The sequence below is a fragment of the Carettochelys insculpta genome, chromosome 7, assembly GCF_033958435.1.
Source record: "Carettochelys insculpta isolate YL-2023 chromosome 7, ASM3395843v1, whole genome shotgun sequence".
Classification (NCBI taxonomy): Eukaryota; Metazoa; Chordata; order Testudines; family Carettochelyidae; genus Carettochelys; species Carettochelys insculpta.
This window is the reverse complement of record NC_134143.1, coordinates 41,067,367-41,083,261: the sequence shown is the minus strand read 5'-3', so window position 1 is coordinate 41,083,261 and position 15,895 is coordinate 41,067,367. Positions and strand designations below refer to the sequence as shown.

The 15,895-nt window shown below is 41.8% G+C and overlaps 1 protein-coding gene across 2 annotated transcripts in view; it reads right to left on the bottom strand.

Moving 5' to 3' along the window:
* The window catches only part of TNKS2 (tankyrase 2), a 73,226-nt gene that overhangs the window by 39,041 nt on the left and 18,290 nt on the right, over positions 1–15,895 (bottom strand). For both annotated transcript variants that reach the window (XM_075000374.1, XM_075000372.1), the window contains exons 8-16: positions 15,608–15,794; positions 14,203–14,324; positions 10,836–10,927; positions 10,672–10,750; positions 9,687–9,858; positions 9,001–9,080; positions 7,807–7,952; positions 4,372–4,537; positions 3,791–4,010 (exon numbers count right to left, since the gene is read on the bottom strand). In XM_075000374.1, coding sequence (XP_074856475.1) covers positions 3,791–4,010; positions 4,372–4,537; positions 7,807–7,952; positions 9,001–9,080; positions 9,687–9,858; positions 10,672–10,750; positions 10,836–10,927; positions 14,203–14,324; positions 15,608–15,794 — 1,264 coding nt within the window. The remainder of the gene's footprint in view (positions 1–3,790; positions 4,011–4,371; positions 4,538–7,806; positions 7,953–9,000; positions 9,081–9,686; positions 9,859–10,671; positions 10,751–10,835; positions 10,928–14,202; positions 14,325–15,607; positions 15,795–15,895) is intronic.

Below are 15,895 nucleotides of genomic sequence, written 5' to 3'. Positions count from 1 at the left end.
TTCAGCAATGACCTCTGCCAATTCCCTCAGTACCCTGGGGTGCATTAAATCCAGACCCATGGACTTGTGCACATCTAGTTTTTCTAGATAGCTCAGAACTTGTTCCTTCTCCACAGATGGCTGCCCTCCACCTTCCCACACTGCATCATCTAGAACTGTCATGGGGAAGCTGACTTTGTCTGTGAAAACTGAGGCAAAAAAAGCACTGAGTACTTCAGCTTTTCCTGCATCACCTGTCACTAGGTTACCTCCCTCATCTAGTAATGGTCCCACACCTTCCCTGATAACCTGTTTCTTGTTCACATGCCTGTACAAACCCGTCTTGTTACTCTTCACATCCCTTGCCAGCTGTAGTTCCAATTGTGCTTTCGCTTTCCTGATTAGTGCCCGGCATCCTCCAGCCGTATGTTTATACTCCTCAGTCCACTGTCCACGTTTCCATTTCTTATATGCATCCTTTTTTAATTTAAGCTGACTAAGGATTTCCCTGTTAAGCCAAGCTGGTTGCCTACCACGTCTGTATTTCTTACTACGCAGCGGGATTGTTCGTTCCTGTGCCTTCAGTGAGACTTCTTTAAAATACTTCCAGTTCTCTTCAACTCTTTTCCCCTTCATCTTCATTTCCCAAGGGATCCTGCTCATCCGGTCTCTTACGGAGTCAAAGTCTGCTCTTCTGAAATCAAGGGTCTGTATGTTACTGCTCACCCTTCTTCCTTTCATCCGGGTCCTGAAATCTACAATCTCATGGTCACTGCAGCCCAGGTTCCCTCCCACTTCTATTTCTTCTACTAGTTCTTCCCTGTTTATGAGCAGCAGGTCAAGTTGCGCACGGCCCCGGTCGGTTCCTTCAGACTGAGACTGAAAAGCTTCCAGTTCATTCTATAGACAATCTTTAGGCCACCTGGAAGCTTGCCATCAATGATGGGAAGGGTCACGGTGATAAAATACAGAACAGCGATGGGGCAATGACACAGCCTTGCTTGACTCTGGTTTTGACCTCAAAGAGGTCGCTTTGGGATCTGTTGTTGCTCAGTACTGTTGGCAGTCATGTTGTCATGAAGCAGCTTCAAGATGCTAATGAATTTTCTGAGGCAGCTGATCTTTGAGAGGATGGGCCACAGGGCGCTAAAAATGACTGAGTCGAATGCTTTGATCAGCTTGATGAAACTCATGTACAAAGCTTGATTTTGTTCACAACATTTTTCTTGCAGTTCCCAGGTGGTGAAGATCATGTCTACTGTTACTTGGAATGGTCAGAAGCCATACTGGGATTCTGTAAGACTTTCTTCTGAGTATGGCAGGAGTCAGTTTATGAGGATTCGAGCTAAGACTTTCCCTGTCATTGCCAAGAGGAAGATGCCACAATAGCTTCCACAGTCCGACTTGTCGCCCTTCTTGAAGGGGCTGATGATTAGTGTGTCTCTGATATATCGTAGCATCTGCTCCCAATCCTAGATCTTGGGAATCAGGAGGTGGAGTTGTTTGTGGAGCTCCGGCCCACCTTCTTTGAAGACTTCGGCAGGGATTCCATCTAGGCTGGTTGCCTTGTTGCAATTCATCATTTTGATAGCACTTTGGACCTCACTCAGGGTAAGAAGCATTGCAAGATCATCCCTAAGCAGTTGCTGTGGGATTTGGTCAAGGAATTCCAGGACCACAGTGGAAAGGCAATTCAAGAGTGCATTATAGTGCTCACTCCAGCAAGAAGCAACGCCTTCATTGCCTTTTAAGAGTTCAGTACCATCTTTTGATCTCAGAAGATTGCTTCTATGGTTTCTCAAGTCCATAAACAGCTTTGGCAGCACTGCAGAAATCTCTGCAAGAGGCTGGAGTTTGTGCACCTGCTCAGTCCACCACTGGTTATTTCAGAGTCCTTGTTTTACGTTGGACTTCTGCATTGGCATGCGCTTCTCTCTTCACTGTGCAGTTGATGTCACTTTGCCAGGTCCTAAAGGCTTTCCTTTTTGCCTCAATCATATGTTCAATTTCCACATCATTCTCAAACCAGTCCCAAGGCTTCCTGGACTGGTAGCCAGTGGTTTCTCCACAAGCTCCAATGATGGCATTTTTCAATTGACACCAATGTTCTTCCATATCTTCAGGGAGTACTATCGAAAACATCTTTTGGAGCGCTATCTGGAAGTCACTTCTTCTGATGGGGTCCTTCAAGCCTCAGATTTTGATCTTTCATCAGATCTGTTTCCTCTAACTTTTCTGTCTAGTGACAAACTGCTTGCCATTGTGGATCAAACAAGGTGGTGAATGGTCCAGCAGTCATCAGCACTAGTCACCGTACATGCGACCCCTAGCATGGACAATGACAGTCTATGAGATGCCAGTGCTTCAACTGAGGATGTCGCCATGACGTTTTAAATTCGTTTTTCTGGCTGAAGAGAGGGTTTGTGATGACGAGCTCGCATTCGACACATTTTGTAAGGCTGAGCACTCCACTGGAGTTGCTCTTGCCAACTCCTTTCCCCAGTAGTGTCTGCCAGAGGTCTGCATCTCTTTGGACCCTGGCATTGAAGTCTCCCAAGAGAATAATCTTGTCTTCTTTGGGGATGTCTTTCAAGACTGTGTCCAACGGGATGTTGAACTTCTCCTTCACGTTATTCTCAGTGCCTAGAGTTGGTGCATAAGCACTGATGACAGTGGTCTGCTGGTTTCTTTGTCAGCTCATTTTTGATGGCAAATCCTACTCCATGAATTAGCTTTTCTTCCTTTGGGGTTCCTTTCCAGAAAAATGTGTACCCTCCGCCTTCTTCTCTTAGCTGTCCTTCTTGTTGTCAATACGTTTCTACCAGGGCACATATACTGATGTTGAACTGTCGCAGCTTGCAGATAATTGCCATGTGGCTTTTGGGATGCTCACTGTCTGGGTTGTCCATTAGAGTTTGAATATTCCATGTTCCAAAGTTTAGTGTTGATTTCAACTGCATACAGGTGAACCCACTGGACTCGGTTACCCAGTCGGGGGGGAAGGGGGGTTGAGGTGGACTATGTTTAGGGCACATTTTCTAGCTCCCCTTCCCATGTGGGGTGAATACAGTTGATTCTAAATAGGGCTGCTCAATCAATGATGTAGAAGCTGGACCATTCTACCACCTCAGTCCTCGAAATGGAACAACTGATTCATATATCTACTGCCTATGTGCTGGTCCATGACTAAAAGCTTACAGATTTCACAATCCTGCTCCCATCTCCAGTTGCCACAGGGCTTAACTTTAGGAGAGTAGTATGCACACGAAGACGCCTGTGCATGACATCTTGTAATGCAGGGGGACTGTTGCACTACAGGCACCACAAGGTTCTTGATGGATAGAAGGCTGAGGGCCAATGCATGGAACTCACAACAACTGGGAGTCTTCTGTCTGCTGCAGCCTTCATCCACCTTCACAGCTGCTGTAGCATTACCCTTGCTATCCTCCATCTTTTAGTATCGTTCTTTGTCTGGACCCTCCCCCCTTGATCTTGCTGCCAAAGGTGACCCTGCTGGGTGTATGAGACTCTCTATGGCATTGTTCTCAGGTTCGCTGGAACGTACAAGCCCAGTCACCATGATAAGATGAACATTCGAAGAGCAAATGCATCACTTTAATTACACCAATGCATGCTCTACACATCTTGTGGATATGGAGTTACCACCTCAGGTGTAATGAGGCATGTACGCTGGTGACAGCAAGGTTGTATTGTGTATACTGACATAATTAGGGTGACCCAAGCTGCCCTATGTTGACCTAACTCTGTAGCATGGACTAGGGTCAACTGTTTAGTGCTTAACAACACTAACCTGCTAAATGTAGTGGTGTTGAATGTCTTCCTTGTGTGTCACGACAATTCACATTGTCAGGTGAACAAAGCTTCTTTACTCGGGCCAAACAACCCTTTTTGGCAGCATCTAACAAAGCTGCATCTCCTCTAAGTAGGTCCTGAATATCAGTATCACCATCTTTAACAAGATCCAAAGGAGTATTTCCATCTCTATTCTTCTTTGTGGGGTCCGCACCATGCTATAAAATACAAAAAGCCCAAAAGAAATCAAGTACTCATGTTACTTGAGCAACTGCCAAATATGGAAATAATGAGAATAAGCACTTCTTGTTCTTAAATGGCTTACATGCCCCCTTGGCAATTTATTTCCATTCACATTAAGCTTATGTAGAGAAAAGAATAACAAGTCCACACATTGTAAGAGGATGGACAGCTTACCCTTAAAATATATTAATTTTAAAATTCATGTTTAATAATCATTGTTTGCAAGCCCAGCATGAATAAAGTCTAATTTCTCATAGAAGGCCTTCCACACCGCAGATTAAACATGACGCACTTATATTCATCAGTTAACCTCCTCTCTATCAACTTGCAGAATACCTGTAGTAGAAGTTTGCAGATCTCATATTTTCCTTTTGCTGCAGCTTCATGTAAGGGAGTGAACTTCCACAAATCTGATACATTTACAACTGCACCATGTTTAACAAGCAGTTCTGCTACTTCATAATGACCATAGGAACAAGCATTGTGCAAAGGGACAAGACCTCTGAAAACAAGATTAAGAAAATTTCTCTTAATACAGGCGACCTTTCAGATTTACATGCTTCTGTTAATAGCAGCTCTAACATTTATATAGTCTAGAACTTTTCTGGAAACAACCACATTTCAGTTTTGAAATCATATCAATAAAATATGAAAAAAATAGTTACTTACCTATATGCTTTCAGATATAGCGAGACATATACACTCATCCCTCACTATGGGAACGCAACTGGTTCCCAGCTTTCTGCTTGTAGGTGAAAACTCATAAGAGGGACACTACATTACCAATAAATACACATTAAAGTCTTTGACTGGTTCCTAGTGCTCCTAACTGGGGGAAGGAGCGGCAGCGTGCAGCTGCTTTTGAATGGGGGGCGGGGGGTGGTGTGTGTGTGTGTGTGAGTGAGAGAGAGAGAGAAAGTTAAAGGCGAGGGGCAGTTTGGGGCCATAAGCAGGAGGGAGGGTTAAAACCTGGTGGTAGCGGCTGGTTCCTAGGGCTGCAGCAGCGGTACCTGTCGGGGATGCAGTGGGCTGGGGGCTTCGGGACGGGGCCTGGGGAGTGAGCAGGGAGATGCAGGTGGGGGGTGTTGGGAGAGGGCGGACAGGGCTGCGGGTCTCCCTGCACCCCAGGCCAGGGACCCCATGGCTGGGGGGCTGTGGGTCTCCTTGCTCCCGGCCAGGGACCCCATGGCTGGAGCAGAACCAGCTGCGGGTCTCCCCGCTCCTGGCCAGGGACACCGCAGCTGGCTCCACTCCAGCTGCATTTCAGGTCTCCCTGTGCTCCAGCCACAGGGATATGGGTCTCCCTGCCTCCCGGCCAGGGATCCTGTGACTGGCTTGTACAAGTGGGGGAAGTTCACTCTTTTGGTGAACAAAGGTATTTGTGTATATCCCTCGTTTTAGCAAGTACTCGCAAGTCAAGTAATCACTAAATGAGGTATGAGTGTATATATTTGTTTGCAACTGTGTAAAGGTTTTCATTGTGAATGCAAGTTTGTCTTTCAATGGCTTTACATTTTAAATAAATCAGTGCTAAAACGCTCATCTCTTTTCCCAGATACAAGAGGAAATTTTACCAGTGGAGCATAACTATATGAATGGCCATACTGGGTTAGGGCAAAGGTCCATCTAGCTCATTAGCCTGTCTTCCAACAGTGGCCAATGCCAGGTGCTTCAGAGGAAACAAACAGAACAGGTAATCATAAAAAGGTGTATCCTGCTGTCCACTCCCAGCTTCTAACAGAGGATAGAGACGCTTCAGAGCATGGTTTTGCATGCTAGCCTAATCCAACTAATAGCCGTTCATTGATCTATCCCCTGTGAACTTATCTAGTTCTTTTCTGAATCCTATTAGTCTTAGCCTTGATAACAGCCTCTGGTAAAGAATTCCACAGACTGATTGTGTTTTGAAAAAGTATTTCCTTTTGTTTTAGTCATGTTGCCTATTCACTTCATTTGCTGATCCCCAGTTCTTGTGTTACAAGAAGAAACAAGCATTTCCTTGTTTACTTTCTCCACGCCTGTCATGATCATATAGATTCTATTATATCTCCCCCCCCTTACTCATCTCTTTTCAAACCTGGAAAGTCCCAATTTTATTAAAATCTGCCTTCACATGGAATCTGTTTCATAAATCATTGTTGGCATTTTCTGTAACTTTTCTGATTCCAAAAATCTCTTTTTGAGACTGGGTGACCAGATCAGTATTCAAGATGTGGGCATACCACAGATTTATGTAGGAGGCAAAATGTATCTTCTATCTTATCATTTAACAGAAAGTTGGGGAAAAGATTGATTTTTTTTTTGGACTGCCATTGCACACTAAGTGGATTTTTTGGGAACATTGTGGATAATTCTCTGAAATTTCTTGAGGGACAACAGCTAAATTAGACTTCTTTATATATATCTCCATATATATAGATATAGATCTATCTATCTATCAATATATAAATATAGATCTCTCTCTCACTGGGATTATGTTTTCCAATGTGCATTACTTTGCATTTATCAACACAATTTCATTTGTCATTTTGTTGCTCAGTCACCCAAAACTACGAGACCTTTTATAACTCTTTGCAGTCTGTTTTAGACTGAACTATCTTGAGTAGTTTTATCACCTGCAACTTTTGCCATCTTGTTCTTTACCCCTTTTTCCAGATCATTCATGAGTAAGTTGAATAGTACTGGTACCAGTACAGATCTTGTGGGGCACTACTATTAGCTCTCTCCATTTTGCAATCTTACCCTTTCCTACACCTTTTAACCAGTTTGTGATCCATGAGGGAACCTTCCCTTTTATCCCAACAAGTTATTTAGCTTAGAAGTTTGAAGTGAGGGAGCCCATCAAAGACTTTCTAAAAATCAAAGTATACTGGATCCCCCTTGTCCACATGCTTGTTGGCCCACTCAAAGAATTCTGGTATCAAAGCGAGGCATGATTTCCCTTTAAAAATATCTGTGTTCATTTATGCATACAATAATTCTATTCTTTGCTACAAGATTAGTGTGGTATTTATGCTGATGTTTAAAATGCATATTCTGCACTATAGTAGAGTCTGTTTTAATTGGCATTCTATTATATGGAATTCTCAAATAGCTGGCATTGTAGTTAAAGAAAGTGGTGAGACAAAGGAAAATTTAAGATGTAACTAAAATTTACTTTGTTTTCTGTAAGTACAGTGAAAGTAAATACAGCAAACAGTGTAAGTTTACAGTATACGATACCACTGTTGTTATTGATATAGTACTCTGCATACATTTTTGTTTCTTAATAGTTTATCTTGTATTTTTTTTAGTGTTATGCATTACTAGGTATACCTCTCTATTACCCAGAATATTTGAAAATCTGGCAACCTCCCAGTCCTGGGGCTGCTGGATATAGAAGAGTTTAATGTACAGTAAAACCCTGAGATATGCGCAACTTGAGTGTGCGTATCTCGGTTTAAAGCAACTCAGAGTGGTGGGGAGCTGGTACTGGGCTCCGGGTGCCCCCAGCTCAGGGAAGCGGGAAAACTGACCAGGGCTGCATAAATCACTGTTTCTTACTTATCCTTTGACTGGCCTAAATTACATGATTTCAGGTCATGTAGACTACATAGTGAGTATGTTTTAAAGTCCCTTAGCACTAGAAAGAGAGAATTTCTTATAGCATTACCAAGGAAGGACTTTTCCAAAGAAATGAAGTTTCTGTAGTAAGGCAGATCGCAAATCAGATCAGCATAAACCACAAAACAGACATTACCTTCTATAATTAGTACTGGGAAGAATACTCACCCTTTATCTTTTGCATGGACATCAGCTCCATGCTGAAGAAGATACTCAACCACAGACACTCTGTTGTATCCTGCTGCAAAGTGAAGTGGTGTGGACTGACGCCCTTCAATATCTCTGCAATTCACACTCTGGCTTGTACATAACTTCTGTGAAGCAGACAAAACAGATTATAATATACAACACCCAAAAATTTAGACAGTGGCTATACTGTGCTGCATATTGATCTGAAAAATTACTTATTTATCAAACACAGATGACTTACCTATACCCATTATAACCTGTACATGACATTCAGTTTACCAATGAGTAAAGGCTTTACTTCTCTGGGATCCTGTATTCATGACAGAGCAATGAGAATCACTTGTTTCCCTCTCTCTAAATTCTAAACTATTGTCTGTACTATTTTTTTCCAATTAAGAACTGAATGGGACTTCTTCAGAAAAATGGCCCATATTACTATTTAAATCTGAGCAGGTAATGGTTGCATATTATGAGTGCGATTAGTACAAGGTTAAAGTGACCATCCGTCCTGTTTTGGCTGGGACGGTCCTGTGTTTCAGGCACCAGGAAGGCATCCTGATTTATTTTAACAAAAGGGATAATTGGCCTGTATCCTGTGGCTGGGTGGCGGGGGGAGGAGGGTAAGGAAGGGGGTGGTGGGAACCACCATGTTCCCCGCACCTGGAGGCATGGCGCAGCCGGGGATGTCCCTGCAGGGCAGCAGCCCTGTTCCCAACATCTGGAGTCGTGGGACAGCTGGGGAGGTCCCCCATGGGGTGGCAGCTCCATTCCCAGCATCCAGAGGCACGGGACAAGCTGGGTAGGTCCCCTGCAGGCTGGCAGCCCCATTCCTGGTGTCCCACAGCGAGAGTCATCCAGCAAATCCCCCACCTTCCACAGAGCAACCGCCCCTGCAATTGGGGAGGTCCCCCAGTGGGGCAGCAACCTGTTCCGGTGCCCCATGGCATGGGGCAGCTAGAGAGCTGCAGTTGCTTGGCAGCTGCAGCTAGGAAGCTGACCCCTCCCCCTCACCACGGTATCCCGTATTTGGCCTAGGGAAATATGGTCTCCCCTGGATAAGATTCATGTGTCTACAGCATTTAGGCTGAGAAAGGTTCTCTTTTTTAAGCAATAATAATATATTTGGAAAAATATGCACTTTAGTAAATATTAAAACTGCATTTATATTCTTACTTTCACAGTATCCACATCTCCTGCCTTTGCAGCTTCCAATAACTGTCGATCTGCATCTGAATTACCTAGTGGGATGCCTTCTATAAAAGAAAATATGACTATAAACAAGTAATGGTGTATATTTTTAGAGTTTATTTACCTAGAAAATCAAACTAAAATAGAGTACTTCAAGGGCTGTTGTTAAATACATCAAGAAATTCTACTTAGTACGTGTCTCTTCATATCATCCTCAAAATTGAACTCATAGGTATAGTCTCCCATTCAGATTTCCAAAGTTGTGCTTGTTCGCATCTTGCAATGTCATCAACTTTGAAATACTGCAAAACCCAGACAATTCAGTTTCTGAATGTCAATTTGCCTGAAAAGCTTCTATATTTAGCTTTTTCCCCCCCACTGAAAAAAAATTGCCAAACTATGTTTATATTCTCTTACTTCTAGTCACAAAGGCAAACCAAAAATAGATAATATTGATCCTCATTTTTAGATAGAGATTTCCTTCAGTGTTCCTCTGAAGTGAATGGAAGTGGCAGGTCTGCTAAATAAATTGAGTAGCAGTTAGCAGATGACACAAACATAGAATATTTTTGCTTGAGCTTAGTGCTACTCCTTAGTGGCTGCTGATGGAGCAAATGAAACAAAGCATGACACCATTTTAAAAACTGACTCATATCCTAAATAAAAAGTACCTTGTAGTAGTTGTTGCACACTTTCATTCCCCATTTGTAAAGCTGTGAATCCCTGCAGTGACACAATTGAGGGATCACATCCAGAGCTCAACAACAACCTGCATGTCTGCAGATGGCCACAATGTGCAGCTCTATGCAGAGAAGTTTGACCAAGATTGTCCAATGCATTAACCTAAAGAGAAGACAAACTTAAGAATATAATTTTACTGGACTGAAGACCAAAGATCTTACTCTCACAAATGACCAGGTCACAATGAACATTTTTGTCAACAGATTTCACTATTTCACCATGGCCGTGCCTACACTAGTTTACTAATGAAGCACTGAAATACACATTCAGCGCCTCATTAGCATGCGGGCGGCTGCCGCACTTCAAAATTGACACGGCTCATCCAGATGGGGCTCCTTTTTGAAAGGACCCCACCTACTTCGAAGTGCTGCGGCCGCCCGCATGCTAATGAGGCGCTGACTATGTATTTCAGTGCTTCATTAGTAAACTTCGAAATGGCCATTTGCACAGCCATTTCAAAGTTTTTGGCTAGTGTAGACATAGCCCATAGCAGCTGTGCAACATCCTGACTTAATTTTATTGCCAGTAACACTGTTTTAATTTTTCTTCATTCTATCTATCTTTTCCAATTTTAATCGTAGGTCTCTTACATACTATTCTAACCAGTGTATTTACTGTCTCCTCTCTTAGTTGTTTTTGTAAACACCTTCACAATTCTATTGCTTGCAATTAAGTATCAAATACATCTTTTTTCTGTAATTAGTAAAACTACAGGGTACTGTATTTTAAAATATTACAAATTTATGAAATATATGTAAAATTATATAATAGACATTACACATACTTGTATAGCTGTAAACATATATACTTAAAATTCTGTCCACTATGCTGCATTTACAATTGCAGTCTGTTTTGTGCTACAACATTACATTTTACAGATAATTCTAGCCAACAAATATAGCCTGTAAATTATACCTTAGCCTCATGCTTCACAACCACTTCAATGACATCGTTATGAGCTTTTTCTGATGCCACGTGGAGAGGTGTTAAGCAGCTTTATAAAAAAAAAAAAAAAAAAATTAATTTATATGCTACAAAACCATCCTGAACAATTAACAGCGCTCATTAATAACACTCACTCTTTTGTCTTTTCATTGATGTTGGCTCCTTTTCGCAAAAGTAATTCACAAACTTGCTTTCTCTTGGGATATGGAGATGCAGCAGCACAGTGCTAAATATTTCAAGATTGCAACATTAATAATGCTCGTTATGCACAGCATTTTTGTTACTTGCTAATCAACTGTAAACTAAAGAAAAGATCCTGTGTCAGGAACTGCTAGAAAGATCTATGCAGAGCACTATTAATTTCAATGGGCCATAACCTATAGGTTCAGATATTTGCATCAACACAACACGTAACTACATTTCTCACACTGAGTCATAGACTTTAATGCCAAAAGGGACAATCTACTCTGACCTCCTGTATAACACACTTTTAGGGAAATGAATGCCCATAGAACCAAAATCTTGAAAAACAGATGGATAACATCCTATATTTCTTTTGTTAGCTTAATATAACTGTAGTTAGATACAGTGGGTAAAGAGAGGTTATTCTCTTTGTGCTATAACTGAAGTTCTTTGGAGATGCAAACTTCTGGGGGTGCTTGAGTTTAGACTTTAGCATGTTTCAGCAGTGCTGATCAGCAATTTAAGGCAGCAGCATATGCATGACTTCACACATGCGCTGTAGGAGTCTCAGTACGCCAATGGTGTTGTGAGTAGCAAAAGCATGACCTGAGCCCTCCAGTTCATTCTCTACTGTAAAATCCCTATTGTGAACCCAAAAGTACATAGGACGAGGGCAGGTAGTGGAGCATTCACAGGGACTCATTTTGAAGAGCTCCAGTTATTGCACGTGAGTAAGCTCTTTTTTTCTTCTTCCCCTTCTAGTGGAGTCCCAGTAAGTCCCACTCCACTTTAGATGGCTATAGAGTAGTGCCCTTTGATGGTTGAGGGGACTTCTCATTCATACGAGTCCCTGAGGTAAGTACTGTGAGAGGCGGTTGCCCCACACTGGTATAGAAAGGATTAAAAACAGCCCTGGGAGCTAACTGTGAGAGGAAAACATGCTTGCTCTAGCTCTGGAGGTAGAGAGACCTAGCCAACTGCTACAGTGAGATACCATGGACAGAGCCATGCTCGGAAAAGACAGGGTAAGCCTGGGAGCCCTGGCCTGAGTAATCCCAGGCTAAGACCTAGAAACGGGCTAAGGAGTACTAGGGCTGCAGAGAGGCCACCACTGGCATACTGAGAGTCCTACTGTGTGTGTGACTGGCACAGACACTGCTACCTCAAAACTCTGACAGTGCTGGGATGTGCTGCCACCTAAGGTGGAGCACCCACAAGGATTCCACACAAATAAAACGAGATACATTTGAAAAGAGAGAATACCTTAATGGTAGAGTCCTCTCTCACCAGTGGAAAACATATGATACTACAAATCTACTGCTGATAACAGGAGCTCGGGAGGAACACTTTTAAAGTGGGAGACATTATCCTAACAATGTCCTATTACAATACCATGATTTCTGTTCTGCTAAACCGCCGATGCACACTGTATTACCTTTCAAATTTTGCTGTAACGATAGAACAGTTATTATTACACCATTTCCTTTTTATACTTTGATTAGCTTGGAGACCAGTCCTATTGATTACTTTGACCAAGGAGCAGATTTTAATACTTTTAAACCTACTGCTGGGGGATTAGTGATTAATATATTAATAGCTAGAGGCAAAAATCCTAGAAATGGTACACAAAACACGAAAGGTGTATGAGCACTTAGTTGAAACAGATCTCGAAAGTGCTTTAAAATGAAGAATTCTTACCAGAATTTTAAAGGTACTCAGGTGTTTCTGTGCCCAGAGTTTCAACACCTAAATAATTTAGACACCTACATCCCATTGACTGCCAAAGCAATTCTGGCTCCTACATGACAATGTCCTTTGAAAATGAGATTTAGGTGGTTGCAATGCTGTGCAAAGCAATGTCTAAGTATGTGGGCCCATTTAGCTGAAGAGCCCCTGACTGCGGCATGCCCAAGGCTACCATGAACAAGGGCTTCTCCAGCTGCACCGGCACGCCCCTCAATTGCAGCAGGCCCTGCAGGGCTGGACCAGCCCCTTCAGCGTGGTAGACGTGGGGCTGCTAAAGCCTCCACTGGTCAAGTGTAACCAGTAAATGGATGAGGCTTACTGATTACGCAGTGATAGGTTAACAGCCCTAATCACAAGGTGCTCAATTTTCATCTTAACAATTCCAGAATAGAAAATTAAAATCAACAACTAGAGCTGGGGGTGTATGGTCTATAACTAGCAAAGAGCTATGTTTGTATGTCTGTTTGATAACCTATAAGGATACCAACATTGATACTGAAACAAAACCAAACATGAAACTTTTATATTAGTGTATAGGTGAAGATTCTTAGCTCAGCTCACTACATTGAGGAGGACAAAAGTTTGGTATAACCGTACCTAGGACTTGGAGAATCTTTAAGTCTATCTTAATCACAGAAATGGATCAATAAGTTGTACATACTGAATGCAATCCTGGTCCCAGTAATGTCAATGAGAGTTTTGCCATTGACTTCAATCGAGCCAGGATTTTACTCATTTTACTAATTTGACTTTAGAATCATTAGAGTAAGAACATGAAGTCCTGCATCACCTTAGAGACTGGTATAACCTAGTTACAGTTCTTGAAAAGGATATTATACAATACCATTTTCTTCTTACTTTGGTATTTCCTGCCTATTTCCCTCACATATAGTAACTATCGGAATAAAGTAATCGAGAGCAAGTGAGTGGGAATCAAACATGAGTTTATAATGATCAAATGACAAAAATTTGATTTTTAACAATTACTAAAATTACTAGACAAAGGGATACATGAAAGCTGTTTTGATTGAAAGTTGGCTGGATTCTAAGCAAAAAAAATTAGGATAAATGGCTGCGCCACAAATACAGATAGAGAGAAAGCTGCGCAACAATTGGCATATCTTTATTCATTCTATTTGCTAATGAAATAAGCATATGAAATTTCATTGCAAAGTCAAGCAAACATCTACAAGTACAGAACTATAAAAGCTATATGAACAGCTCAGAAATAGGATTAGACAGAATGTGTGCTTCAACCTGAAAAAATGCAAACTAATATATATGTAGAAGAAAACTTAGAAACTCAAGTATTCAGTGGACTGAGACAGATGACAGTCTTAGAGACAACCTAGAAAAAAGAAAATTGGGTACAACCTTTCATTGATATGATAGCAGTAAACTATAACACTTTAAATGTCTTATCTTGATAACTTATTATACGCTAGAGTTGACTTTCCAGTCTTTACTAAAATCAGACAAATTCTGGTTTCTGAGAACTATCTTAAAAAGCATTGCCCAACATATTTCATGTAGCCACCATGCCACAAATAATTAAAACATATGAAATATTACCAATGCTGTTTCATGAGTCTGCGGATGCTTGAAATTCACTGTTTCCAAAGACAGATGTTTTTTTATGCGAGCTACATCTGATTCTCGTGCTGCTTGTAGCAGGGAGTGACCTTTGAATTCATCTAGGAAAAAAAACACTCTTTATATGTCTGGAAAGTATTAAGGGAATTGTTTGCTTCTGACATAGGAAATGCTTTTCAGTGAATGAGAGAATTTAATTTACCGTACACAGGCTCATTATATGGATGTAGGCCAACACTCTTTGTACTTCAGAAAATTACAGTAAAAGCTTGATTATCTGGCACCTCTGGGGATCAGGGATTGATAGATAACCTAATTTGCTGGTTAGTTAAGCTGGCCCCCCTTGGCTGACTCAAGGGTTGCTGCCACCAACCATGGCAGCGCAGCAGGTCCCACTAAGCTGGGCTGGCCAGGAAGCCAACCCCATTCAGCTGGCCCGGAGCTGGGGGTGAGGGAGTGGAGGTTCTGCAGCAGCTAGTCCTGGTGCAACCGGCCCTGGGTCAGCTGCCCCAAGTGCTGGTGAATACGAATGTGCTGGTTATCCAAGTTCTGGATAATATGGTTTTTACCACACTACTTTGTCCATGCACATGCTGAGTAGGAGAACTCTAACTATCCTGAACAGAGCTCACGTCTCAATTCTACACTTCAGAAGTTGAGAGAAAGCAATAGGCTTTTCATCTTTAGAACAAAAGCCTTCAAAATTTTAAGTAATTATGCTGTTTTTCTTTTGTTCAAATTATGCTGAAGAGTAGGGTGACGCCTTATTTTTCAAAAGGGACTCATTGTCCTGTATTTGGGCCCCCCCCGGCATCAACATTTTCCGCCAGCAGCTGCAAGTACAGCTGCTGTCGAGAGTCACTTCCCTGAGCCTTGGGGAAGCATGGGCAGTTTGGAGGAGCTGCCCCTCCTCCCCATATCTCCTGTCCCGTATTTGGTATAAAGAGATATGGTTGCCTTACTGAGGAGAAATCCCGCCATGGTGTGGCTGAGATTAATCTTTTGGAAATATAGTGAGAAGCAGGGAAGCAGCAGGAAGAAAATGGGATTTCAAGAAAGAAAAACCCGTATAAGACGTTACAGCCACAAGACTACAGAATGGTAACTACAATAAATTTTGAAATGTAGGTTCAAAATGGACTGTCAGCTGTATATATTTGAGACTTTCATGTTTTAGGATAATACAATCTTCAGACAGGCATTAGACAACTGTTCGCAAAATATAAACACTTCTTGCTAAACCTGACATTCATGTGATACCATTTATGCAATTTAAGGGGCACATTACTGAAAAACAAAAAAATGCTCACAAAAAACAGATCAATTGGAGATGAGCTATGAAATGCCACCTATCCCTAGAGTTTCACATTTACTTTATACTCACATGCCAATCGTTCTTTTAACTGAGGTGTTGGGGCTAAATCAATGGTGCTTTTATTGTGACAGTTCAAGAGTGTTGGATCAGCACCATAACTTAACAAGAGAGAACATACTTCCACCCTGTTCTTAGAAGCTGCTTCATGCAGAGGAGTGAACTGCCACAGATCCATAGCATTCACACATGCTCCATGCTAGGAAAGTTACAAAAAACAAAGCAGACTATTAAAGAAAAATTGCAATTAATTGCAACAAAAGGAGACAGCAAAATAAACACATAACTATATATAAGCAC